The sequence below is a fragment of the Vidua chalybeata genome, chromosome 6, assembly GCF_026979565.1.
Source record: "Vidua chalybeata isolate OUT-0048 chromosome 6, bVidCha1 merged haplotype, whole genome shotgun sequence".
Lineage (NCBI taxonomy): Eukaryota > Metazoa > Chordata > Aves > Passeriformes > Viduidae > Vidua > Vidua chalybeata.
In genome coordinates this window covers 56,042,397-56,069,760 of record NC_071535.1, presented here as the reverse complement: position 1 = coordinate 56,069,760, position 27,364 = coordinate 56,042,397, and the positions used below count along the sequence as shown (strand labels likewise).

At 49.8% G+C, this 27,364-nt stretch overlaps 2 protein-coding genes across 5 annotated transcripts; one reads left to right on the top strand and one right to left on the bottom strand.

The window, feature by feature from the left end:
- Window positions 1-287: 287 nt before the first annotated feature.
- Window positions 288-7,047, bottom strand: GCHFR (GTP cyclohydrolase I feedback regulator). Of its 3 annotated transcripts, XM_053945997.1 has the most exons (4): window positions 5,052-7,047; window positions 4,038-4,196; window positions 3,779-3,873; window positions 288-530 (listed from the first exon to the last, which is right to left on the bottom strand). In XM_053945997.1, exons 1-4 carry the CDS (start codon window positions 5,085-5,087, stop codon window positions 407-409), a joined length of 414 nt encoding a protein of 137 aa, XP_053801972.1. In that variant the 5' UTR covers window positions 5,088-7,047; the 3' UTR covers window positions 288-406. The 3 variants fall into 3 exon arrangements, with proteins under 3 accessions (XP_053801972.1, XP_053801974.1, XP_053801973.1); XM_053945999.1 differs by lacking the exon at window positions 4,038-4,196; XM_053945998.1 differs by lacking the exon at window positions 5,052-7,047 and having other exon boundaries at window positions 4,038-4,560.
- Window positions 3,844-27,261, top strand: RMDN3 (regulator of microtubule dynamics 3). Of its 2 annotated transcripts, XM_053945988.1 has the most exons (13): window positions 3,844-3,894; window positions 4,553-4,763; window positions 8,703-8,895; window positions 9,678-9,824; window positions 12,961-13,219; window positions 13,889-13,991; window positions 14,792-14,852; window positions 21,568-21,643; window positions 22,406-22,483; window positions 23,701-23,799; window positions 24,364-24,417; window positions 25,364-25,444; window positions 25,996-27,261. In XM_053945988.1, the coding sequence occupies exons 2-13, from the start codon at window positions 4,565-4,567 to the stop codon at window positions 26,038-26,040; spliced, it is 1,395 nt and encodes a 464-aa protein (XP_053801963.1). In that variant the 5' UTR covers window positions 3,844-3,894; window positions 4,553-4,564; the 3' UTR covers window positions 26,041-27,261. The 2 variants fall into 2 exon arrangements, with proteins under 2 accessions (XP_053801963.1, XP_053801964.1); XM_053945989.1 differs by lacking the exons at window positions 3,844-3,894; window positions 4,553-4,763 and adding an exon at window positions 7,533-7,680.
- The last annotated feature ends 103 nt before the right edge of the window (window positions 27,262-27,364 follow it).

Genomic DNA, 27,364 nt, shown 5'->3' with positions numbered 1-27,364 from the left:
GTCCCTCCCTAACCCCCTGGCCCAGGAGAAGGCATGGAGAGCTCTCGGGCAGCCTGAGGAGGAGGCAAACAGGGCTGTTACTGAGCTTCCTCCAGGGCATGCTGAATACATGATTAAAATGTAAAAAGCTGGAATTTGCCAGACTGCCATCTTGCTGAAGGCAGAGCTGGAGCCATCTGTTCCCTCTGCCTGATTCTGGGCATACCTTCCTCCCCCTGCTCTTGGGAAACGCAACAGGGATGGCAAAATTCCACTGGGTCCAGCTCTATCTCTGTGCCGTTCCTCCCCCTGCCCGAGTGCCTGGAGTCTGGGACAGGAAGGAATTAAGGGGGGAAAATTTGCTGCCAGTCCTATAAGATGATCTCCAGCAGGATGTTGTCCAGGTGGAATGAAGGATTCTCCCTGGCTATTCCCTGTGGAGGCACCAGACCAGGGTCTGGCCCACGCCGGTCATGCTGACCACGCGGTAGCCGAGGCTCTCCAGCTTGTCCAGGACCACGCGCGGAGCGTCGTTCACGTAGTACTCACAGCTGCACCCAGGAAAGATGGGAATGAGGTGAGCTGGGGGAGGAGGAGATGGGAATTTCCTGGTGGAAGTGAGCCTGCCTCGCTCCTAATCCCTCTAAGACCAGCGGCCACACGTGGCACAGGCGTCTGTGACACAGGGCCTTGGTTAACCCTGGGGGAAGGCACAGCCCGAGGTGCCAAACCACAGGAATCCTGTCCAGGAGGGAAGGATCAGGTTGAATGGGAATGTGGCTCAGGGGCTGCTGTCCAGAGCCACATGCTGCCTGGTAACTGGGCTGAGACTGCAGCAGAGGGTTCACAGGTAAACACTGTGAGCACGTTTTTAGCATACCTGGGAATTCATGGAGGAGGAGAGGAATGAGTCAGGTGTTTCTAAGGAATGAAATCCCAGTGTTCTACCCATGTCAGAATATGTCTGTGAGGTGGGTGGGTTTGAGAGACTGTTCGAATTTGGGGATTGGAACAAAGTGATGCTTTCAGGCAGGTGGGAAACCTTTGGAAAGCCAGTAGTCATCCATCCTGCATGGATGTGCCAGGCGAGGTGGAGCCCAGGCTCTTCTGTTCCAGCAGTGCCTGGGAGTGGTACTGGGATCCTTGTCCAGCACTGATTCCCTGTTGGTTTGTGCTGGCTCTATGCATGGAGCAGAAGCTGTCCCACATTCCTACCCCTCGATCCCAGAAGCTCCAGGGCTGTGACACTGCTCCCCAGTGAAGGGACCAGGCACAGACTGGGCTGAATTGGCTGGGGACAACCGAGCTGAGCTGGCCAGTGGGACCTTTGGATGTGCCAGCCTCTCCTTTGACATGACTTTTGGGACAAGGCCCAGAGCAGCTCAGCTGTAGCTGACTTGCAGTGCCGGATAAGCAGATAATGATAGGCTGCAGGATCACTGGGGATCCTGTTTGGGCACCTGAACAAAGCTTCTCCTGCTTTTCTTACTAATAATGATAAAGAAATCCAAAAGCCTTTCCAAAGCTTCTCCTGCTTGGATTTCAGACCCATGCTGGAGCTGGGAGTGCTTTAAAGCACGAAATAACCTGAGATGTGAAAGATTTTCCAGTTTCTCAAGACTGTACTTGGCTGTAATTATAGATGTGGTGTAAAGATAATGTGCATTATTATAAGTGTCTTTGAAGTCTGTTCTTTCTCCAGGACGGTTGCTACATACACTTCAGATTTGCAGTGGGAGCTGGTAAATATTATTCCCACTATTCAGAGGAAGTTGCAGAAGCAGGGATTTGTAGAAACCTAAAAAACAGAGTATCTGAGCTAAAAGCAGGAGGCAAGAGTTCCCAGGGCTTTATCCCAGCTGTGTGTTGAGGGAAATGAAGATTGCACACTGTGGGTATCAGATCTGCTGCTGTCTCTGTGTGCATCCAGTCGGGATGGAGGGGCTGGGATACCTGCAAAGCCTTTTCTTCCAGGTAAACCCCACCCCACCCCTTGCCCCACCTGGCTGCCCCAAGGGCTCTGACCCCAAGTGAGAGGGCAGGGACTATATCCCTGCTCCCCACACCTTGTGGGACTTAATGAGGGGCCGTGTGTCTGTGCAGAGCTGAGGAACAGGATCCGTGTGCTCCCTCATTACAGGGATTTCAGCTTCACCTCTACATCCCAGTTTCCAGCAGGTCTCTGCTGCTTGGGCTTTTCCTTCAGGCTCCCTACAAAGTCGTGGCTAAAGTTCTGGAGCCCAAGGTGCTACAGGAAGGGGGTTTGCAGCATCCATAACCAGGCTCTGCTCATGAAGGAATTGGAGATGGAAAATCCTGCTCGGCCACGGTGCAGGTCCCGGAGCTCCCAGCCCTGGTTGGGATTCTGGAGGAGGCAGCCAGGCTCGCCCCCGCTGGCACGTGGCTGTGCTCCGGGGGGTGCCAGCAGCCACATTCCAGCCAGGGGACTTCCCCCACTGCTCAGGCACACGGGGAGGACGTGCTGTGCCTAAGGGATGTGCCGCAGGGACACAGCGGAGCTCCCAGCTGTGACATGGGCTGGGAGCAGGTGGGGCAAGAGGAGCTCAAAACGCTCCGGGACACGGGGAGAGGAGAGAGGTGGTGAATCCACCAGGGAGATCCCATAGGAAGCTCGTATCCTTTCCCCAAAACAAGCAGAATGTGGTGCTTCTGTTCCTTACAGTGCTGCGCCTCCCCCAGCTGCTGGGGCAGGCACCACAGAGGCTTTTATCTGTCTTTGCCTGTCTTTTCCACCTGAATCACAGGGATCCTTGACCAAATCTCTCAGGATCCAGCTCCTTCTTGGAGCCTGTTGTGTTTCTCTCTGTCTCCCATCCCGTTGCGTAACTCCGGGCTCCGCACGGCGGGTGGCAGCACGACTCTGGCGCTGCTGCCAATCTCTGCCCCACCCACGGGCTTGGGAATAGCAGCACGGAGAGGGATCAGCCCGGCAAACCCCCCAGGAATGGAGCTGGGATGGGGAGGCCCTCTAGACTTATATTTTATCTCCTTACTATTGACACTTCCCACCGCACTCAGATTTTTAATGCTGCAGCAGCCGAGGATCCAGCCCTTGGTGTTGGCCAGGCTGGTGCTGAGTCGGAGGGTTTTCCCAGCTCCCCAGCTCCATGGATGGAAGCTTGGGAAGATTTGGAAGGTTTGGGTTCCCCCCCGCCCCCCAGGGAAAACCAGGAAGTGGGATATTGAGGAAAAAAAAAGAAAAAAAATGGGCCAAACCATGAGGAAGATGCTGGTCACATCTCTGAGTGGCACTTGGCCAAAGGCTGGGGTCAAACTCGGCATGGTCAAAGAGGTGACAAATATCCACCGCTTGGGAACTTGCCAGTGGAGGAGTTGGAGTCAGGGTTGGCACAATGGGAAGCAGCTCCAACCCCAGGGCTCAGCTGCCCTTGGAAAAGATTTGGGAGGTGTTGGGAAGGGCTGGCTCAGGTGAAGCCTCGAGCTGCGCTGGAGAGTAGGATGGGATGGACAGACAGGCTGCAGCTCAGAGGGATGGGATGGACAGAACTGGGTGAGCATTCTGGTGTCTCAGCACCAAGAAAGGCACAGGCAGAGCAAGGCAGGGATGGCATCGAGAGAGGGAAAGAGGGGTTCAGGTGCTAAAACAGGGTCAGAGCAAGGGAAAATAAAGAACCAAGTGAAGTATCAGGCAGCATTTCCTCATTAACAGGATACATGGGAGTCCTGGGATTAACTGTACAGCTGGAAGGAGCTGTGGGGAATTCCAGGAGTGAAAATGTTCTGCATTCCTTGGGAAAATAATGAGAGGAGGACTTACAAGTTGTTCCCCAGTGTGGTCCTCTTTGTGGCCCCCAGGATACTCATCAGGTGGGGATCCGAGTGCTCGTCGCCCACCATGGTGGGCCCAGCCTCCTGTGGGACAGGCACAGAGTGGTGAGTGACACGCGGTGACACGGCCACCCCCTGTTCCCAGCACAGCTCCAATGAGAGCCCTTAAGGAAGGGAATTGCCATCAGCCCACCCTGGGTGGAGGGGCCCTCAGTCCTGGCCACTGCCAGGAAGGTGCAGCTGCTCACCTGGGAAGGTTCCAGCCTCAGCTCGATGCCAAGTTTCATGCTGGAAATGTTTGCTTTGCCCCTTTGGTAAAGAGTAGAGCTTCCAAAGCCTCTGAAGGGCAGACTGAGCCCTGCTGCTCCAGGCTGTTCCTTCCAGTGCCATAATCCATGTGTCCCTTCCTGTACCTCATCCATAATCACTCAATCAACTTGTATGATCCCAAATGCCACTGCCAGCAGCTGCTTTGGTGCTGCAGCATCCCCACACATCCCCATTCCCAATCCACTGCTGCTTCTTTTGGGACATCTCCAGTGGCAGTAGCAGCAGTGTCCATCACAACTCCTTCCCTCTGCTCATTTGCTGTTTTCACTGTCCCTACTTCCTGCCCCAAACCACACCAGCAGATCCAGGCTTCTGGATTTCGGGAAAAGGGAAACCTCAGATAAACACACAGCTGTGAGTTCCTAGAGTCCTGCAGGATGTGGGTGCTGCCAGTGCCGGGGAGTAACGTTTACTTTGTGGCTTTATCTGATAGGGACAGCCAGCAATGCCACCAGTGCTCCTGGACACTGATCCCAGGCAGAGATCCCAACCACTGCCCAGCTCCCGTCTGCCCCAGCCATGCCCACTCCCTTGGCCGCCTTTTCCACCCTGGAATGGCTGTCTGGGGACGAGGGAAAACCAACTGCGAGGACAAGAGGGGCTGTCCCTTTGGCGTTCGTGGGATCCTGCTGCAAGTTTCCCAAGTGAGTCGCTGTTTGGGACAGGAGGCTTTGGGGGCAGCAGAGCCGGGGTGGAGGCACCGGGGGCTCTCACGGGGGGCTCTCCCAGGCCGCTGGAGCACAGCCTGGCCGTGCTGGGGTCCCCCAAGCCTGCATCACCCCCCGACCCCCCAGCAGCAGCAGGGCCAGCCCATGCCGGGATCGCACCGGTGACGGTGGCACCGCGGGCTGAGCGGGTCTCACGGCTCGCCCCGGTCGGTCCCTGCCCGCCCCCCGAAATTCCCCACCCTCGGGGGTCCCGCCGGGACTCACCAGGCGGATTTGGGTGCTAATGAGCAGGTACGGCATCTCCCGCCGGCTCCCGCCGCCGCTCCTGGGGGACCGTGCCCGGGGCCGCCCCCGGTCCCGCCCCGCCACCACCGCCCCCGGGCAGCGGGGGGGAAAAGGCTCCCGAGGGGCTCGGGGGGGCTGGGGAGCGGGAGGCACCCGGGGGGCTCCGACGGATCCCTCGGGATCTCGGCGCTGCCGTCCCAACAAGGGATAGGCAGGAGGTGAAGGGCTGGAAGGTGATGGAGCAGGAGGGGACAGACAGAAGGTGATGAGCAGGGAGAGGATGGACCAGGAGATGAGATGCAGGGACGTGGAGGACAGGGAGATGTAGGACAGGGAGATGATGAGCAGGGAGGCAATGAACAAGGAGATGATGAACAGGGAGATGATGGATAAGGGAGACGAAGAAAGCGGAAATTAATAGCAGGGAGATAAAGGAGCAGGAAATAACAGCAGGGAGGTGAGGTCTGGGAGATGGCGGAGCAGGAGCCAGGCAGGTGGGCCCTGCAGAGCATTCCCACTCCCACCCTGCAGTCTGACCAAACATTCCCCTGTAGCAGAATGTTCAGCATGGCCAACATTTTTTGGGAAAAATCTGTTTTTCTACTGGCTGTTGAGTTATTATCTGAGAACACGGGGGATTTAAACCCCTTCATAATTGGAGAAGTTCCATTTCCTAAGACTGGGGCAGGCAGAGGTGCTGCACATCCATTATTATTGATGTGTTATTAATTATTAATTGTTGTTGTTGTTATAATTATTGTTGTTGTTATTGACATTGTCATTGACCTGTTGGTTGTGTTTGGTGAGATACAAGAAACCCCAGAGGCTGATGGTCTCCTCTTGCTAAAGCACATCCCACAAATCCCAGTATGTCCATTAGGAGCTCCCTGTGGGATACCTCCCCCCACGGGTTAAACATCAGCTTGTTCTGATCTTTCCTATCCTCAGCAGAGCCTCCTCCCCAAGTCCTGGAACAGCTGGAATGTTTGCTCATTGCTCTCCTGTCCCAATGCAAACCTGTTGCCCAATGAAGCAAGGGCACATTTCACCCAGCAGGGTTGGATTTTGACAGAATTCCCATAATCCATTACCCCTTTGGATCTCTGCTGGGCACGTATGGTCTGCGGTTAGGCAGGGAATTATATGGATATGAAACCCAGACCTTTCCAGAAATTAAAGGAAAACTAGCCAGGGTTCTGGCAGCCTGCCCAGCTCTGGGTCTGACTCTTTCCTGGGGAAAAAAGATAGGAAGGAAAAAAGAGGGAAATGAGAGCAGAGCTATACGTAACATTTTAATATTGAATTTCTTGAGGAGATACCGCAATCTGGGAAGCAGACAGATCTCATCCATCATCCCAAAGCAGCTTATCACCCTCTGGCTCCGAGCTGGCTGCTCCCAGCTCTCCTTGCACTGGGCTGGCTCAGAATTGCTCCCAATAATTCACATAAAGGGAAGCAGAAAGTTCTTTGGCTCTGCCCAAATCCTGCTGTCACCCAAACCCCCAGGAGTGGGGAGCACACAAAGGGCTTGGTTTCCCTCTCCTGACTGGCACCTTTCTATAAGGAATCCTTTGGCTCTTCCAGAAAAAGGTATTTCTAGTTTCAATGATTCCGGGGTAAAGAAGTTCTTCCCGGGGGATCCCACCAGGAATGGAACCGCCAACCACATTTCCTGCAGAAGGGAGAATCCCAACCCCAAATGCTTGGGATGATTGTTTGGCCACTCCTGTTTCCTTGACCCATTCCACCTAAAATCCATTATCTCATCCCCAAAACCGCTCCCACAGCCAGCCCCGTGCCCAGCTCCCTCACTACAATAACCCCGTCCCGCTCAGCTCCCTTGGGCACCCCAAATCCCCCATTTTTTGGGGCACGTTTGTCCCTCACTGCTGGGAGCCGAACACCAAACCCAGCGGGGTTTCCTCCCGCGTGTGGGAGCGCCCACAGAGCGTCGGGCTGTGCGGGGACACCCGGCCTGCCCCCTGCCCACCCGGCCTGTCCCCTCCACACCCGGCCTGCCCCCTGCCCAGCCGGCCTGTCCCCTCCAGACCGGCCTGTCCCCTCCACACCCGGCCTGTCCCCTGCCCAGCCGGCCTGTCCCCTCCAGACCGGCCTGTCCCCTCCACACCCGGCCTGTCCCCTGCCCAGCCGGCCTGTCCCCTGCCCAGCCGGGCCGAGGTGTTGTCACCACAGCGGGACAGCTGCCGAGGTGGCAGCAGGTGACAGCCGGCGGCCTTGGGGGGGTTTTTCCTCAGGGCCTGGGGGGGCCCGTTGGTGACACCCCCGGTGCGGGTCCCCGTCCCCGTCCTGGTGTCACCGCAGGCGCGCGCCCCGCTGTGGGCGTGGCCCCGCCGTCCCGCGCGGCGATGACGTCACGCGGGCATACACCGCTCCCTTCCCGCCCCGTTGTCGCCTCTCCGTGACGCCATCGCTCAGCGCCGCAGGCGGTGCCGCGCGCCCGGAGCGGCCATGGCGGTGGCGGGGCCGGGCCGGGCCGGGCCCCGGCTGGGGATGGCGCTGGGGCTGGCGGCGGGCGCCGGCCTCTGCTTCGGCGTGCTCTGGGTCATGCGCCGCCGCTCCAGGGAGGCGGCGGGGCGGCCGCGCCGCGGTACGAGCGGGATCGGGCGGCGGGGAAGCCGGGTCGGGATGCGGGGAATGGGGCTGGAATGGAGAGGAATGTGGCTGGAGCTGGCTCTGGAATAGAGGGAATGGGGCTGGAATGGGGAAAATGGGATAGGGGGGCACGGAGCTGGCATGGAGGAAATGGAATGGGGTTGGAACAGAGACGAATGGGGTTCGAATGGGAAGAGTGGGGGGAAACGCGATTAGAGTAGGAAGAATGGGGTTGAAACGGGGACAGTGGGGTTGTAGTGCGGGAAGTGGGGCTGGAAAAGGAAGAACGGAGCTGGAGTAGGAGAGAATTGGGATTGAATGCGGGGAATGGGATGGATTGGGAGTGCGGGGTTGGAATAGGGGGGAATGGGGCCGGGATAGGGGGAGGTGAGGTTTGGGGTGTTGGGCTTTTAGAAAGTGCCGATTCGGAACCCTGAACTTGCTGGGTTTCACCCACGTCTGTGCAAAACTTCGGGAACAGAAAATGAAACCGTGTTTCATTGAATGATAATGATCATAGAATAATGGGATCCTGGAATGGTTTGGGTGGGAAGGGACCTTAAAGCTCATCCAGTGCCACCCCCTGCCATGAGCAGGGACACCTTCCACTATCCCAGGCTGCTCCAAGCCCCAGCCAGCCTGGCCTTGGACACTGCCAGGGATGGGGCAGCCACAGCTTCCCTGGGCACCCTTAGAGGGAAAGATTCCTTCCAATATCCCATCTCAATCTCCCCTTTTTCAGTTTGGCGTTATTCCCCTTTGTCCTGTCACTCCAGGCCCTTGTGAAGAGTCTCTTTTCCATTTTTCCTTCAGGCTCCTTCAAGGGGCAGTTGGGTCACCGCAGATCCTTCGCTTTTCCAGGCTGAACAATCCCAGCTCTCCCAGCCTTTCCGTGCACCCCTCTGATCCCCTCGGTGTCCCTGTCAACACCGGGCCTCGTGTCCCCTGCCAACAGAGCCGTGGCCACATCTCCCTCCAGGAGATGTGTTCTGAGGGCCTCCTTGTGCTCCGCTGCAGGCCAGGCCGTGCCCGGGGCGCTGCTCCCGGCGGGCAGGGGCGAGGGAGCCGTGCCCAGCCCCCTGCCGAGGCAGGACGAGCTGCTGGAGCGCCTGGACTTCGTGGTGAGGAACGTGGCGGAGCTGAGGAAGGAGGTGGAGGAGCTGCGGAACAGCCTGCAGGACCTGGCGGTGGAGATCGTGGGGGAAGTCAGGTGCTGCCCCTCTCTCCCGGGCCTGCAGCGGTCCCTGCCTGCACGGGAAAACAGCCGCGGGATCCCGGGATTCTCCTGGGCTGGGAGGGACCTCAGAGCCCGCCCGCCCATGGGCAGGGACACCTTCCACCCGCCCAAGTTGCTCCAAGCCCTGTCCAGCCTGTCCTGGAACGCTCCCAAGGGATGGGGCAGCCGCAGCTTCCCTGGGAAATCCATTCCAGTGCTGCACCAGCCTCACAGGGAAAGATCCGTTCTCTCTATCCCACCTAAATTTCCCCTCTTCCACTCTGACCCGCTCTGTTGCTCCAGTTCCTGATGAACAGCACATCTGTGGATCCTGTATGGGTTCTCCATGGAGGAGGATTTGCTTTACCTGCAGCTATATTATATTAGTTACATTATATTATATAATATATTTTATATCATTATAACTATATATAAAAATATATAATTATATGTTACATATTATACAATATGCACTATATAATACAATCATAATACATTAACACGTAATACATAATATAATAATACATTATAGATTGTGATATATATTATATAACTATAATTGTATATATAACACATTATATATTGTATAATTATATATATATAATATATTACATATTTTACAGAATACAAAATTAGCTCCATTTGAGTTTGTACAAACACCTCTTGAATTCTTTGCCTAGAAAGGGAATTGGGTGGAGTCTGCTGGAGAAGAGAAGGGGAATAGCAGATATTTCACTACCAAATATTTATTTCTCTTCCTTTTTCTTTCCCTCCAGGACCCACCTGGAGGAAACCCAGCGTGTGACTCGCAGGAGGAAGTTCCCCTTCTCCAGGGACAGAAGTGACTCCACATGCTCCAGCTCTATTTATTTCACAGCCAGCTCAGGGAATCCCAACACAGATGATGGAGAGAGTGAAGGAGGGTAAGCAGAGCACTGGGACAGATGTTTTAGGGGATTTGGTGCCACATCACGTTTGGAACATAAAGAAGGGAATTTTCTTCCCCTGCAGCCTGTTTTAATTTGCTTTTGTTCCAGTAAGTGTGTTACTGCCAGGGCCAGACTGAGAGATCTGAAATGGTCCTGACTTTTAGAGAAATTAAAAAAAAAATTGAGGGGTTTTAAAGAAATAATTTGATTAAGGAACCTTGCAGAAGGAAGGGAAGTACAAGTCCAGCCTGGCAATGGAGTGAGAGAGTTTGGAAATCAAATTTCCAGGCAATATATATTACATTAAAATGATCAGATCATCGAATCAGCAAATATGCTGAGGTGGAAGGGACCCAGGAGGATCATCCAAGTCCAACTCCTGGCCCTGCACATGACAGAAAAGTTCTGTGTGGTGTAAGAACATCATTAAAAACGCCAATATAGCTGCAGGTTTATTCCTGTTAGACAGGTAACAAGTTCTCCTGCACCTGTGGCTGCTGATATTCTGATTGAGGAAATGTTGCTCCTTTGGGGTATGGAAGTGTGTCCCAAAACAGCTGGTACAGCTATATACATTTTCCCAGAGCAGTTGGGATGAAATGTCATTTAAAGAGGGATTTCAGAGCAGTGGGAGCATTTTCAGGGGGAATTTGGGCAGCCAAATGACCTGGGGGCTGGTGCCAGCTGCCATTTCAGCAGGGATTTGTCCTGCCAGGACAAAGGACAGGGATCTGGGACTGCCCTAAGCTCCTGTTTGTCTCTGATAACTAGAGCTGGTGAGGGTGATCTCATTGGGGTGGTAGAGCTTCATTCAGCTCAAGTGGGTGTTGGGATGAGAGGGAAATTAGGAATGGAGTGATTCATGGTGGTGTAATAGGTAAGGAGGCTGCAGAACCGATTTTAGAGCTGTGGAGTTGGTTCTGAAGGCAGGACATGGGTGTTTGGATAACAGCAGATGCACTGAGTCACCAGGGGGACAAGGGTTTGTGTAGAACTGCTGGAAAAAGGGGTTTTGGCCACACATCCCAGCCCTGGCTGTCAGAAAACTGAGTTCAGATCACAGAAAATTGTGACAGAGGGCAAGAATTCAGGGTTGCAGAAAAGACACCTTCTCTGAGGACAGGGGTGTATTTTACTGTAAAACCTCATTAATTTATTGGGAATCCAGTGGTGGTTGGTGGAGTCCTTACCTTTTAATTAACATCTGTAATTAGCTGTAATGACCACTGTGGGGATTGGTGGATTAGCAGCTCTCACCTGATTTAAAACTGGAATCTCAGGTAATGCCTCACTCTGGTCCTATACAGAGAGGTGTAAAAATATCAGTCAGGCCAGGACCAGCTGCCTGTAGTGTGCAGTGTCTTCTGCTAGGGATGTAAATGTGCTTGACAAGTAACATTTTCAGGGTGGAAATGTAAATTTTGGAAAAAAACACTGAAGCTTTGAAGCAGGCACTGGGAGGAGGAATGAGCCTGTTGCCAACAGATGGATTTCAGCTGGGGTTCCTTGCTGACAGCTGAAGTCTTTCAGTGAAATTCAGATCAAAAACTCCCCATATCAGCTTTATTTTGTGAACCACGTGGGCATGAGCAGCTTCTCCAATTTCAGACACAATTCCCAAAAATCTCCCAAGAGTTTCCAGGGGGATTGTGCTGCTTAATTTCCCTGTGTGGCTTTGGGTTTTGTGTTTCTTTACCTCCTCTTCCCATGGGCTCTGTTTTCCTTCAGGGTCACCATATTAAAGTATCCCAGAGCTTTCCATCATTGTAATCTCAGGAAAACAGGCTGATAACACCTAAATCCCTTAATCTCCCTGAAAACTTCGGGTTTCCTTGTGTTTTTGAGCTGGCAGAATCTCGTAGGGGCTGTCTGGCAGAAAACACGGTTGGTTTTTGAGCTGAAGGGCTGAAATCTTGGCAGCTGCCAGTAAAATGTTGGGGGTTAGGATGGGGAAATCAGGGAATTCAAGGAGTTTGTGTTTAATTACTGGAAATGAGGTGGTCTAGAGAGTTAATAATGCCATTAATATTAAGAAATGTAAATAAATGAGGGTTTTAATCTGAGGCAGAGCGTGCCGGTGTCACCTACCCTTGTGTTGGTTATCTGTTAATTCAGTGTCATCTCCAGCATGGCATCCTTGCTTTCCTGCCTTTGCAGTGTGAGGCTGGTGCTTTATTTCTTGCCTTAAAATGTTTCAGGACAACGTGGTGGGGTTTTGAAAATTTGGGTGAGGGCTGGAGGCTGCAGTGAGGGAGCAGAGAGGGGAATTCCTGAGAATGAGGGATGGTTCTCAGGAAGCTTTGATAGCCAAACGTGTCTTGTTATCTGTGTGTGGGCAAAGCCCTGTCACTGCCTCCTTCAGATAGGGGCTGTGGTCACATATCTGTGTCCCCAGACAAAGGCAGGGCCACAGGCTGTCCCTGGGAGGAGGAATCATCCAGGACAGAGGGAAGCACAGCTGGAAGTACCCAGTGCCCCCAGAGTGCAGGGAACTCAGATCCAGCAGAACTGCTGAAGTTCTCTTGGGCAGGTACTGACTTAAATCAACAAAGCCCCCGTGTTCAAGTGCACATTTTGAAATGACTGGCTGATTTGTGCCTGTTCTGTAGTTAAGAGCTTGCAGGTGAAAGTGAGGGGCACAGATAGTCTTGTTTGGAAAGGAATCAGCTCTGTAAGTAGACTCCCTGCTGCTGTGGTACCACTGTGTAACCCTGGTTTAAATTTCAAATTTTAAATTCCCAGCTTGGGTGCTGGGGGAGCTTAATTTTCTCAATTTTCAGGAGCTTTGATCTGAGCTTTACAGGATCACTGAGGTTAGGGGGAGCTTGACAGAGTGTGCAGGGGAGGTGGGGACAGTTAGAATCCTGGAATGGTTTGGGAGTGAAGGGACCTTAAAGCTCATCCAGTGCCACCCCCTGTCCTGGGCAGGGACACCTTCCATAGACCAGGTTGCTCAAAACTGATTTGGCACTTAACTTTGTTGCCACCTTCATCCTTCAACTTTCTGAGGGTGATACGAGAAATGAGGTTGTGTGAGACACTTGGGTTGTGCAGTTTTCTCTGGGATGAGTCAAGATACTCTTCCTCTCCTCTCCTCAAACTGTTTTGGTGATGTTTTTTTCCCCCAAAGTTACACCACGGCCAACGCCGAGTCCGACTACGACCGCGAGTCGGAGCGGGAGAGCGAGGACGAAGTGAGCTGTGACACAGTGAGGACCGTGCGCAGGGGCTCCCTGGACCTGGTCCCCGAGGATGAAAGCCCTCTGCTCATGGATTCCACGCTGGAGGAGGGGCTGGGGCAGCTCCTGGAGCAGGCTGACCGCCTGCACAGCGGCGATGAGCAGGACAGGAGAGAGGGCTTCCAGCTGCTCCTCAACAACAAGCTGGCGGTATAGGTGCCTTGTTGTATTTTCCAGCACCAGGGGAGGGTCAGCTTGGATGTCAGGAGGGATTTCTTCACTCAGAGTCCAACCTGGAACTGATCCCCAGAGCACTTGGATGCCATGTCCAGTCATTCCTTGGACACCTCCAGAGATGAGGACTCCACCACCTCCCTGGGCAGCCTCTTCCATTGCCTGATCACTCTTTCCAGGAAGAAATTCCTCCTGGTGTCCAACCTAAACCTGCCCTGGCACAGCTTGAGGCCATTTCCTCTTGTCCTATCCCTTGTTCCCTGGGAGCAGAGCCTGGTTCCCCCTGGCTGCCCCCTCCTGTCAGGGAGTTGTGGAGAGGGAAAAGGTCCCTCCTGAGCATCCTTTTCTCCAGGCTGAGTCCCCCCAGCTCTGTTGCCTTCCCTGGATGCGCTCCATCCCCTCCCTCACTGCCCTTCTGACTTGAGGAGCCCAGAGCTGGGCGCAGCACTGGAGGTGCCCCTGCAGGGAACTCTTCTGCAGCACTGACTTCTAAACTTGCCCTCGCTGTGGTTCCACTTTGCTTCCTTTGGAATTGGGGCATTTTAAAGCTTAGAAAAATCCCTGTGTGACTTCAGCTGTGAGTGCCCTGCTGTGTTTTGTTGCTGACCTGATGTGGGGTGTTTGGGATGTTTGTGTTCCCTGCAGTACGCGGGGCAGCGCGAGTTCCTGTGGCGCCTGGCGCGGGCGCACTGCGACATGTGGGAGCTGACGGAGGACGAGGACGAGAGGAGGTCCTATGCCACAGGGGGTAAGGAATGCCCTGCTGCCCCAAAGGAGGGCTGGCACTCAGCTGCACAGCCCCTCCACCTGCCAGCAGAGACACTGGTTTTCCCTAGAATCTGGTTTTTAGGGGAGTGGGAAGCAAGGATTTAAATGAATTTTTTGTGTTTGAAAATTGAGCTTTCTGAAAGAATCTAAATAGAGACCTACTTAGAGCTGGGAAAGTTGTTTCTCAAACCTGTCATCCATTTCTTTGTGATACTAAAATCAATCATAAATATGAAATAAACAAGCTTTGCTGTATCACCCTGGATTTTCTCTGTTGTCAGCATGTGCAGATATAAAAACAATACCTATTTTTAAATTCCCTTTAACTTCATTCCCTCATTGTTCTTTACCACCTCAAAGGTGTCTGCAAGATTTTAGGTGAGACAAAATAGAACAAAAATCATCTTTATTACAGTTAAGATGTGCAACAAAATATACTGATCTAAATAATTTCTGTCTTGTTTATTATGCACATAACTAAATAGAGTTAGTTAATACTGTAGCTAATATAATTACTCTTTTCTGGGAATCAGTGGAGCCATTTAAACATTTAATTCTATGTTTTATATTGTCCTTTTAGCCATCAATAGGTGCTTAGTTTTCAGCTTTTTGAACCTGCCAGAGGATAAAATTATGTATGGGATGTTTCCAAGCCAATTGCATTATCAAATTGACAAATGTATGACTTTTATGCTGTTCTGTTGCTCTGACAGCCTCGGAGAAAGAAACTGGGAGAGAAAGCAACTGAATTTCTTACCTCTGACTACTTTTTTGTTCCAGGGAAGGAAGAGCTGGAACTTGCCTTGCAGAAATGGGATCAAAGTGCTGAGTGCCACCAGTGGTAAGTGACTTATTACTTCTTGCTTTTAAGAAGCGTAGGAAAAGGACCTGGAGGTTTTTGTGAGCTGAGCTGCAGTTAAAAAAATAATAAATACAACCCCCCCACAAACTTATTTGCTGTTACTTGCACTGTGCCACACTGGTGGTGTTTTTCCATAAAAAGCCATTTTTAGCAGCTTTGCTTAGTTGGTGTAAGGAATAACTTGACAGACAGTAGGTTTGGCTGTGATGGTAGGAATAAATTTGGGGTATCTTACAGCAACTTAATTATGAATTTCTCTCTGAAGAGTTCTGGAGGAAAAGCTCCCAAGTGGAGCTGCTTTTCAGGCAAGAGGGGATGTGTTTGACTCCATCAGCCAGGCCTGGGAGTGTGGGCTTGGTGCTCTGCCAAATTCCCTGTTTTCCACTTAATTCTGGAGGAAGGAGATCCATCACTCTCACCAGACAGGCTTTTACAGTCCCCTGGAAGTGTTTTCTGGCACTGCTGGCTCTGCTCTCATCACCCTGCAGGGCCCTTGGCTTGGAAATGAAGGGACACAGCAGCACATGGCTCTTTTTTATTTAAACAGAGATATTTTATGTATTTGTTCCATGCTAAAAGAAGAGATGATCTGCAGTTCAGCCAAGCAGTTGTGACCAACATTTCTGCACAGGGTTTCAGGGAGGAGGCAGGAGAGGGGGAAGGCTCCCTTCAGCAGCCTGGATGAGCAGGCTGTGCTTCCAGCTTGTGTGTGGAATTTTTCAATCTCCTTTATAAAAATCACTCCAAAAGAGAGTTTCTGAAGTGGCACAGATATTTAGAGATAAGGGGATGCGCTTTTCTGTTACTCCAGTGAATTCCTCTGTGAATGGTGTTTATCAGCAGTTGCACTGAAGGATTGACAGCACTTAAATTAGAATAAAAGGGATTTTTTTTTTCTTCTTTAATGAAAATTATTGGGAAAAGAGGTTGCTGAGTGTCTTTGCCAAACAAGATCTGTGCTCTTGTAATGAGTAAATTTGCTTGAAGGATTGTTTTGAACTACTGGCATCTGAATAATGCCTTTATAATTTTAAACTGTGTTTCATCTGTTGGTAATGAATTACTGCTCTCAATTAAAGCTTTGATTGGAAGGAGGAATTTGAGAGCAGGAAAATCTCCAGCAGATCATGGGCTCTTGTCTGCTGGCTTAACTTCTTTGAGTGAATGGGGTTTAGTTGCCAGGGTGAATCTTAACATTTGTATTTTGCAAAGCCAGGTTCTACTCCAGTGTCCAAATATTGACAGTTTTGCCTTGGAATTCCAAGTCTGGGACAATTCTCGGCCCCTCAGACCCTTTCCTTAACAGGGATAAGGCTCCTTCCTGAACATCTTGTTTCCAATTCTCCAGGGCAGCTGGAGGAAGGAAACAGCAGAGCAGCATGTGGGAGGTGTGGGATTTCTTGGGGATGAATATGTAACTCCCTTTATCAGCACACAAATTACTATTTTCTGCCACGAATAGTACAGGAAATTATTCCCTTCCCAGCTCTGAAGTGGTCACAAGCTGGCTTAATTGCAGTCTTTCTTTATGCTAATTGAATTTACCCTGGGGATAAAAAGCAGCAGAAGTTTTAAAGCTTTTTTTTGGGGTGGATTTGATGCCCCAAATGTTGGGGGAAGCGATCAGAGAACATTGCTCACATTTATTTAAATTACAGTTTTATTCTGTCATATTTCTCTCTAGTGACTAATTTCCTTGCTGAAGAATCCTTTATTATTTTCTGTCACAGGGGAGTAATTTATTATGTCTCACCACCCATGTTGTCTTTGCAATATTCTTCTCCCTCTTTCTTGTAGTTTTTCAGACAAAAGTGGAGGGATTCAGTGCAGGATACAAGCTGTGGGAGTGGCATGGCTTTGTGCTGGTGTGGTGGTCGTTTGCATTCTTTCTTCTACACACAGCAGTCACCATCATCTTTCTCCCACTGCATCTGGAATGGCCACTTTAATAGAAATATTCCCAGTTATTTTGCTGCCTCTCCACACAGGCTGTGTGAAGCTGATGTGGTGCAGGTCTCCTGGGCTGCATTTTTTCTCTGTGTGTGCATCATGTTATGTTCATTTTCTGTTTTATCAGTTGCCTCTTGAAAGTTTGTGGATTCCTTCAGATGAAATTGTGCTGGGTTTTGGTGCTTATTCATTGTCTTTTGTGCTTGTTATTTCCTCCTGCTGCCCACATCATTTCCAGTTTTTGAGGTGCCAAGGAAGACAAGAGGTACTTTGCCTACAGTTATCATTGCAAGGAAAAATTTCTCCCCTCAGTGCCTCGTTGTTGTTCAGTCATCACTGACATTTTAAAGAAACAAAGAAAGAAAATAACTGGGGAAGGGAAGGATTTCTGCTGGGGAATCAGTGCTGGCTACAGCTCCTTTCGGGGTTGGAAGGACTTGGCAGCAGGAGGAAAAGTGGTTTCTCACTTTGTGCCAGGGAGAGCAGTAAGTGTGTGGGGCTGTGTCTGGCCTGGCTTTGGGATCTGCCCAAGCACACAGGAGAGGCTTTCATGGCTCTGCTCTGGCCATGGAGGGTGGGACAAAGCTCTCCTTGCAGCTGTTGCTGTTGGAAGCCGGCCGGTGCCAAGGGAGCCGTCTCCAGGCAGAATGGAGCAGGAATTTGGTCAGGGCTGCACAGACAAGCCAGCCTTGTGCTGATCTCTGCCCCTGCTGCCCTTGGGAGGTTCCCTTGGGAAATGTGGGATTTGTGTTGGGCATTAAATGCATTTAGTGCCTTAAGAGCTGATCTGTGTATGGGAAGTGAGGGATTTGCAGGGAATGATCTTAGAGCCTATATGCTCCTGAGTTACAATTACCTGGTTCTTACCTCGTTTAGACACCAGAGTCTTTCTCTGCTTTGATTGTCAGAGATCCCTGAGCAGGTAGAGCTTTTGTCCATTTAAACTGATTTCTCCATGAGCTGATTTCAGCTCTTGAGTAGGACAGAGCAAGTTCCCAAGTCTGTGGGTGGGTGGATGGATGGATGGATGGATGGATGGATGGAGCATCAGTGGCTGCACAGACCTTTCAGAAATGAATTGAGAAACAACTGTGGCTTTCTAGAATTCCCAGCCTATTCCCTATGGGAGTTTTCAGCACAACTGCAAGCACAAGGCAGTGGCTTTAGGGATCAGGAAAGGAGAGCAAGCTCTGGAATTGCCTTGGCTTCCATTCCTCTTTCTAGAAGTAATACTGGAAATGCAACCAGAGGGATTTCAGAGAAACCTGAGGAAAATGGTGCAGGTGCTGTGTCAGGAGCTGTAGTTTGAGTTGGACATTTTGCCCTGGAAATGAAGCACTGTCTACTGAAAGCCCTCACTGTGGGAGGAATCATAAGCTCCAGCCCCCTTGGAGTTATCCTGTGTGTTATGGAGAAGTGGGATTGGCTTGGATGAGTCTCCAAAATGTGCCCTTTCTTCTGAGAGTCTGGCAGTTTGGTGGAACATCTTGATCACCAGCCCTTTTCAGTTCCGTGGGTACATCTGGCTGTCCGTGGGCAGATCCTGGATTTTTGAAAAGTCACAGCATTCCAGATATGCCTGGAGATGGCTTTAATTTAACACCTGGCAGTGCTTCAGCATTTCACTCTTGCTGCATCACTGCCCAGATCTGGCCAGTTCTGAGCCAGATTCTGGATTTATGAGCTGAGCATTTTCTGCTCTGCAGGCAGATTAAACAGGGAATTTGCTGTCAGTGTGATATGGGGCAGGAGCAACTCTGGGAATAGGTGTTAGGAAATAGTTCAGAATGTAGTGGAGGGAAAATAACATGGAATTAGAGCAGTCTGAATGCATCTCCCTGACTTGCCTGCCCTGGAAGGTGAATTCAGAAATGTGAACATCCAGAATACAGGAGCTCTCCCATATGGATGTTTGTGGGCTGTAAGGAAGAGGGAACATCAGCCTTCCCCACTTTTTCCTTCCATCTTGTCTCCCCTTGGAAGAGCCGAAGTTTTTTTTCCCAACCTCTTCAGGATCAGCTGGTCATTAATTTCAGGTTGAGTCACTGGGAGTTCTGCTGTCTCTCTCAAAGCACTAATTCCCAAATAAATTCTTACTTTAATTTTTGGTTGTCACAATCTAAATAACTGCCTGCTAATTCCCTGTCCCCTTACTGAAGTGCAGGGAGTCACATACATCTACCCAGTGCACAGGAAGGTGAAAAACTGGGAATGCTCACAAAATATTGGGAAAGTTGTCTCTGAGGTGGTTAAAAGAGCTAAGAGCTGTGTTTGGGCTAGCAGAGCCCCCTGACTGTGGAGGGGAGGTGCAGGAGGCTCTGTATTCTGTGGCAGAGTCCTGCTTCCAGGGAAGTCAAAGTGCAGAACCCAAAAAGTCCTTCACAGTCCTGAGCTCAAATCCTGGGGATTTAAGCTGGAAGATCAGGCTCTCTCAGCTGGGGGTTCCACAGAGTTTATTTTCTAATAAATGGGGAAATCCTGAGCTGAGATTCCAGGGGGAGCTGGTGTGTCAGCAGCTTAATGAGGAGTCTGGCTACTAATTAATCAAGGGATATCCTAAGGAAATCTCTGGATGGATCTGAGCAGTAATGCATAGGGCACCCACTGGTTACAGGGGATGAAAATCCCCATCATCATTACTTTTAATCTCTCCTGGTTCTGTTGCTCAGCCCTCTTGCACCTCCACAGTGCCTCTGGTGATGCTCATCCCGAGGCATCCCATGGAATGAGCTGGAATAAACCACTCCATCCTGTCAAGCTGAGCAAGCAGAGGGGAGAACAGCAGAAAGCAGAGCCTAAAATCCCAGAAGTGCAGAGCTGTGGGTGGGAAAATCCCCAACAGTCCAGTGGCCCTGAGCCTGGGATCAGCAAAGTTGGGTTGAGAAGAATCATCTTTCCTGGGAATACAGTGAAAATCAGATCAGATGTCTCTTCCCATATATATTTTTTAGTTTATTTCATAGCACCAAAATAGGACTGAAATTTAATTTACTGCTGCTTTTATGGCTTTTTCATCAACGTTTTACCAGGCTGTTAAAAAAACCCCTGGAATTTCTATTTGACATGAGACTATTGTGTGATTTATTGTCTAGGAATATTTTATCTCATGATCTTAGAAAATAAGCTTTTTATTGGCTTGTATTTCTCAACCCCTGTCATGTTGTGGTTAGGGATGTTTAGTCCAGGCTGGTGTTTGTTGGGAAACAAACTGGAGAAGATCCTAAAAACACTTACTCCATCATCTGCACACAACAGAATGGGGCAGTGGAGCCCCACCAGCAGGAAAAGATTTTTTTCCAGCTGGCAGGAAAATATTTTTGTCCCATAACCCACTGATCTGGTAATCCTTGCCATTACCATGAAAAATAAGAATTTTAGAGCTGATCTAAGAGCTTTTCCACAAGCATGTTAACAAATTAAAGGAAGAGATTTATGGCAAAATGCTAAATTGTTCAGGAATCGTGATTTTGTGCTGTAACTTACACGCTGGAAATGGAGCAGTGAGGTGTGAGGGGATTTGTGGGATTTTGTGACTCTGAGGAAAGTGTAATTGGAGATTTAAAGGTCTCCTGACAGATTCCTGCACATCTTCTGTGGTTAATCATCCTGAAGGATGCTTTGGGATATCGATGTCGGTATCTGTGGCAGCACTGGGGTGTGGGTGTAGGAAAGGGGATTTTTATTTGCATCTTTCTGCTTTCCAGCTTTATTTTTTTTGCAAAAATGAGCCATGTTATTTATTTGTCTGTCTGTTCCACTTGATGTTTTTTGAGCCAAACTCAGAGAAGGGATGGCAATGTCCTCCACTCCCAGAGCTCTTCACCCAAGCAGGATAGGAGAGGCCAAACTTCCATATGCATTTTCTGTCCCACTTGAGAGCTTTCTGAGCTGTTGTTGTTTCTTGGGAAGTGATGCAGGGAGGGAGGTTTTGAACCACTGTGATGCAGGGAGGTGAGGTGGGAAGGTGTAAATCCACAGGGAATTAATCTTGATTTTCACGGCTCCTGCAAGAACTGCTTTTGCTGGGGCCTCGCTTCTCAGGCTCACAACTCACAGTCTCTTACTGGACAAAACTAAATGTCTTTGCACTTTCAACACTGAACATGTGTCATTCTGTTTCCCAGCTGCAGGATGTAGGTAGGTTTTCCAAGTATTTCCCTGGAAGTAGAGCCCTGTGTGCTGCAGCTGGGCTGCTGCGTAAGGAGGTCGCTGCGCCCCGTAGTTTAGATTAGAGCTGCTCTTAGTCTGCCTCTTGCTGCAGTAACTTCACTCTGCACTGCTCTGGGTTCTGGCACAGCTTTCCCTGCTCAGAGAAGCAATTCCAGGTGTGGAAGTGTGCTGCTCCTGGTTTTTAGCCATCAGTGCAGTGAGTTTGTGTCATGCCCAGCCCCTCTGGCTGCCTCGTCCTTCGAGCTCATTCCTTCCTGGGTGCTACATTTTTGCTGCTTCTGTCTCTTCCTGTGAGGAATGTGCTGTGTTCCTTGTTTTCCCCACTAAGAGGTGAAGCTTTAATGCACTTCACAGAATCCTAGGATGGTTTGGGTTGGAAGGAACCTTAAAGCTCATCCCATTCCACCCCTGCCATGGGCAGGGACACTTTCCACTACCCCAGGCTGCTCCAAACACTGTCCAGCCTGGCTTTGAGCACTTGTAGATCTTCCTTCTGCAGCCATGGACAGCAGGTAAATGTGGATTCAATGTGGATTCAATCCCAGCTGGCTCATGCAGCTGTCTCCCCATGCAGGTTTGCCATCCTTTGTGGGCAGGTGTCGGAGCAGGAGAGCATTCCCAAGCGCATCCAGGCTGGATATGTTTTCAAGGTGAGTGGCCAGGAGGTGCTGGGCTTTGTCTCAGTATCAAACAACACTCATTTCTGCAGCAGGAAATGGTGAAAATTGGCTCCAGTTCTTCTTAGGGAAGGAGTAGATTTCAGAGGTGCCATGAGTGGGTGGTTTGGGGTGAGGAGGCTGATTCCAGCCATGCCTTTTGGGAGTGACCAGGCTGAGTGCAGTTTTACACACTGTAATTACAGAAAAGAAGAGAAATCTTGCAAATGAATTCAGGTAAAGGATGAGACTTAGAGCTTGAAACATGGAATTAGTATGTAGTGACAACATGCAGCACCAGCTTGTCTGCAGTATGTGCCTGTGAACGACCCACACTCTCCCAGGAAGCAGTTACTGCTCAAAGAGGATTTCATTTGCCTCAGATTCCCTTTTTTTTTTTTATCCCTCCTATTGTTATGATGCCTTGTGGATGTTCCAGGGGAAAAGGATGTACATGGAAGAGGCCACAGGTTATTGTTTCCCCATCAGCCTTTGGCATGATTAGTGAGGTTATGGCAAAGCTCTGGAGCAGGAATAAAATGCAGGGCAGCTTCTGTGTGTGTATGTGTGCAGAAATTCCTGTCCCTGAGGCTGGAGAAATGCTGCTTTTCCTTGCTCACTGAATCCAGTCTAATTTTACTGTTTGTGACACTTAAATTGTGGATTCCTTCCTTTCCTCTTTCTCCACCTGCTCTGGTGGATATTTTATTTGCTTTTGACAAAGAAGTGACACGTGCTGGTGATGCTTTCCCACAGGAACACATTGATAAAGCCATTGCCCTGAAGCCACAGGACCCACAGCTCTACTATCTGCTGGGCAGGTGGTGTTACCAGGTAACAGAATTTATCATCACCCCCTGGGGAGGCCTCTGAAGGGTTCAGAGCTCCAGCCTTGGGTTTTTAGTCACTGCTGGTGGCATGGGAAGGGAAATGGCAAAGGGTGGGTTAGGAAAATCCCAAGCTGCAAACTCCTTTCCTGCTCCCAGTGCTTTGCTTGGTAAAAACAACCTTGCTTCCATCCTCTGCACACACAGGGATGTGGTCAAGGCCCCGTGAGGAGCTTCTGCTCACAGTGTTGGTGTGTGTGATGTGTTGCATGTGTCCCCCTGCCCCTGCCACACACAGAATTGGAGGCACTGGCAGCACGTGCCAACTGCTTAATACTTCCTGACAGGGAAAAGCTTGGAGTCAGATGCCAAGCTCTCAATCAGATTTAAAGCCTAAAAAAGGAATAAAAGTCTGCAGTGACTGTTGCTGTTCCATTTGTGCCATTGGAAAGCACTTTGTTGGGAATGGAGCCATGGTGCAGAGATTGTAGCTGGGATAATTGACAGTGGGAATTACAGAGCAGCCCTGAGCTGAACTACTGGGAGCTTCTGGCTCTTTTCCTCTGTGGAAAAAGAGCCTTCCTTCATGCTCAGCCTGGAGCTGCTGAAGCAGTGGAATAAAACCACAGATGGAGAAGTATGGTAGTGCTTCATCTAGTCAGCATTGTTAGAATTATACAGGATTAAACAGGGTATTGTCAGAGGGAGGTGGTGGAGTCCCTGTCCCTGGAGGTGTTCAGGGAATGCCTGGAGGTGGCACTCAGTGCTCTGGGCTGGGTGACAAGGTGGGGATTGTCACAGTTTGGCCTCCATGGGCTGGGAAGGTTTTTCCAACCTAAATGATCCATGATTATCTGGTGGGAAGGCTTCAGCCTGCCTCTCCCAAGGAATCACAGGGTGGGGGGGAGCAGGATCTTTTGGAAGGTTTAGGCTGGGAGAAGGGAAGAGTACAAGTGGGGACTGGTGTGGCTGCAGCATGGCAGGTTGGGATTTGGGGCCATCCAAATCCCAGATGTATGGAACTGCAAAAACTGACCTGGGACAAGGAAAAGCAAATCTGGTTAAATTCTGTGGCTAGACTTGGATACTCCATGGGAATATTCCAACACTGCTGAGGGGTTTGGCTTCCTCCCTGCTGCGGGAGCAGCTCCCAGGGGCTGGGCAGGCCCTTGTTCCTGTGCTGGTGTCGGATGGATGGGCCAGGTTGCCCTTTTGTCTGTGCAGGTTGCCCACCTGGGCTGGCTGGAGAAGAGGACGGTGTCGGCGCTGTTCGAGGCCCCCCCGACAGCCACGGTGCAGGACGCGCTCCAGAACTTCCTGCGGGTAAGGAAATGTGGGAATGTGCCAGGAAGGGCCATCACTGACCTGCCCAGCTCTCAGGGATGGCACTGGGCTGCTTGGATCCCTCCTGGTGCTTCCCCATGGCCTGGGACCTGGGTGGAAGGAAAGCTGCTGAGAGGGAAATTTGAGAAGTGTCCATTCCAGAATAGCCAGACAAAAGAATGGGATGTTGAAGATGTCAGAATTGCAGCCCAAAGTGTTGGGAATTGGTTTAGCGGGGGTTGGTTTTCCTTTCTAAGGCTGCACAGCAATTCCTTGCTCAGTACTGGATACATCTGGGCTGTGCTTCCAGGGTCTGGGAGCTGGCAGCTCCTTCCTCAGAATATTTTACCTAAAGCCTGGCTGACTTTTCCATTTCAAACTTTTCCAGACAACTGCTTGAAGGTTTCAGGGGCATAGTGCTTTATGTATTTATTAGGATTCTCCTTCCTGCCATCTATTTATTTTCCTTTAAAAGCTGCAGTGAGCCTGATGTAAGAATTAACTGTGACCTTGCATATCCTTATGTCTGCTCTTCCCTGTCACATCCTCCCTCTGTTCCTGTAGGTCGAGGAGCTGAGCCCAGGGTTTTCCAAAGCAGGAAGAGTTTACATTGCCAAGGTAACCACTCACTTCTTGTTTGTTCAGGGGGTAAGAAATATTTGATCTTTGGCTGTAAAGTGCTGACCAGGTAGAAAGTACTCCATGCAGGAGCAAAATTTTTTAGAATTATAATAGTTTCTTTTATCCTTTACATCTTCTTAGGCCAAATCACCTCGTGCAGAAGTTTTAAAATTCAGGGTCTTTGCCTTTGAGTCACCCAGTGGAGCATCCCTGGTTTTTAACAGATGAAATTCTCTGTAAAGCAGGAATGGTGACTTGGCAGCCATGGGCTGGAAGTTTAATCCTACCCTACCACGACTTCTGTGGTGATAAAGCCAGAGAATCATGGGGAGAAGTAAAGGATAAAGGATTTCTCTTTCTCCAGCATAGGAGTCTTGAGCCTTCTTGCTGCGGGGTTTTTAGCACCCACTTCCTTTTCCTGGGTGTATTTTGTGGTCTCCAAAATACCTCTGAAACTCTCTGGGCACCCAAAATCTTCCTGTTCCCGGAGGGATCACTGTGCCTCAGCTGCTGGTCACATGGAGAATATTTCATACTTATTTTGGGACCTGACACTCCCGTAGATAATATTTTTTGCATTTTCAGCAGGCTGGGGAACGATGTACTCTGAGGAGAGAAGTTTTGTGGAGGAAATGGTGTGAGGAAGAGGGGAAACAGCAACTGAAAATCAAAGTAGAGCTTTGAAAAGGGTGAAAACCACAGGAACACCTTAAAATGTCCAAGCAAAACCCAATCTCCTTCCCCAAAATGAAAGAGTCAAATATAATTTAGTATTCCAAGATCTGGTGGTGCTTCTGACATCTTGTGGCTGAGGGATACTGCAGGACATGCCAGTGCAAAGGGTGAAGAGACAGAAACAGCTCTTCTTAGCAGTTGCCCAGTTCCATTTGCTGCCTGTTTTCTCCCATTTAACTCCTCTCCCATGGCCATTTTCCCTCCCCAGTGCTACAGGGACCTCGGGAACGCCTCGGCGGCGGTGCTGTGGATGGACCTCGCCGCGGAGCTGCCAGGGTACACCAAAGAGGTAACACTCAGCAGGAGCAGAGATGGATTCTGCACCTCTGCTCCACTCCTGTGAGATCCCAGCTGGATCACTGCATCCACAGAGAGCAAATCCAGAGGAGGGACAAGTTGGTTGGAGAGATGGAGCACCTCTGCCATGAGGAAAGGCTGAGAGAATTGGGATTGTTCAGCCTGAAATAAAGAAGTTTGTGATGCCCTAATTGTGGCCTTCCAGTGACAGGAAAGAGGGAGAGAATTTACAAGGGTCTGGAATGACAGGAAGAGGGGGAGTGGCTTCAAACTGAAAGAGATTATGCTTGGATCAGGTATTAGGAGGAAATTCTTCCCTGTGAGGGTGCTGAGGCTACCCCATCCCTGGAAGTGTCCAAGGCTTGGAGCAACCTGAGCTAGTGGAACTGGATGGGCTTTAAGATCCTTTTCAACCCAAACCATTCCAGGACTCCATGATATGCTCAAAAGCTGGTTTGGGGTTGGAGAAAAAGAAGGGAAGTGGTGTATTTTATTTGTTTTAATCAAGCTGTACATTTATGAATTTCCTTCTTGCATTTCCAGGATGCAGAAAGCGAGAGGGAACTTGAGGAGATGCGCTCAGTCTGAGAGAAATAATTTTGGAAAAACTCATCCCACTGCAGAGACAGTAAAATTCCAAATGGATTTCATGATCCTGACAATTACAAGTACACTTCATGGATAAGCCACAAGAGCTTACAGGAAAACACCCAGCAGCACATCCAGGAGAACATCTTGGAATTAATGGGATAAAATAGTGATTTATTTTCCTTTGCAGAGCACTGCGTGTGTATGATTTTAGGATCCCTAAAAATGTGACATTCCTGGAAAAAAAAGGGGAAATGTGGAGGTTTATAGGTAGAGTTTGTGATATAAAAACATTTGTGTTTTTTTATATATATATGTGTCAGAGATACGTGAGATACTTTGTGATATAAATATGTATTATATATATATTTTTATGTATGTGTGTATAAATATATATATTTATATATATATATATGCACATATATATATATGCACATATATATTTTATATCACACTCTTTGCCTGTCAGAAATCCTGGCTGGTGAGCTCCCAATTCATTCCTGAGGAAAACTTGAGCCAAATTTTTTTCCAATTTATTTGTATTGTCTTTTCCATAGTAATTAAGGGAATCAGTTGTAATAACTGTTTAATGGCTTTTGTCGACGTTTTGGGGAGATCAGTTTCCAAGTGGGACCAAGGAACTTCTCTGCACAATCCAGATTGGATGTTAAGAGGTTCATTAGTCAAAGACGTGAGGAATAGGATTTTAAACTTCAGGATTTTCTCCCAGTGATGTTTCTGTCTTCCTTCACATGAGGCTGAAAACTTCTGTCCTTCCAAACCGTGCTGCCGTGGTTTAGGTGGAATGACTTGAGTTTGGGAAGTAGTTCTTGATCAGAGAACAGGCCACAGGGGTGGGAATATCCTGTGGCAAAGATGCTGTTTCGCTGTGATGAACTTCTGCCACTGACCAGATTAATTCTCTTCGAATTAATTATCTCCTGGACTAACGAGGCGACGCCGAGGAGGTGAAGCTGACGGCTGACATTCCTCTTGCAGCTCCTGGGGACCAAACAGGAACAGGGAACTGTGCTGGATGCTGACACACATGGGGAAGGAAAATGTGCTGTGGAATTCCCCACATATTTATCAAGGCTTTGTTGATATCCCTTAAAATTCCAAAGGCAGCTACTGAACACTAATTCCTGAATGTCTGTTTCATGCTGGGGTGGTTGTGAGGGGTAAAGTGAGGAGTGTGTGAGTAAAACATTCCTTAAATCACCTTCTTTTCCCCTTGCATTGTGGTGGGTTTGTTACTTCCTGAAAATAACACTGAAGGGGAAAAGCACAGCAAACTCCAGCATTAAAACTTCCTGGATTGCAG

Bases quoted from the DNA above. Each gene is read 5' to 3' on its own strand.
- RMDN3 (XM_053945988.1), top strand. From the start codon at position 4,565: ATGCCACCAGTGCTCCTGGACACTGATCCCAGGCAGAGATCCCAACCA. The intron at 13,992-14,791 runs GTAAGGAATGCC...TTTTTGTTCCAG, and splicing joins GAGGTCCTATGCCACAGGGG to GGAAGGAAGAGCTGGAACTT. The intron at 21,644-22,405 runs GTGAGTGGCCAG...GCTTTCCCACAG, and splicing joins AGGCTGGATATGTTTTCAAG to GAACACATTGATAAAGCCAT.
- GCHFR (XM_053945997.1), bottom strand. From the start codon at position 5,087: ATGCCGTACCTGCTCATTAGCACCCAAATCCGCCTG. The intron at 3,874-4,037 runs GTGAGCAGCTGC...CCTGTCCCACAG, and splicing joins TGAGGCTGGAACCTTCCCAG to GAGGCTGGGCCCACCATGGT. The intron at 531-3,778 runs GTAAGTCCTCCT...TCCTGGGTGCAG, and splicing joins ACCACACTGGGGAACAACTT to CTGTGAGTACTACGTGAACG.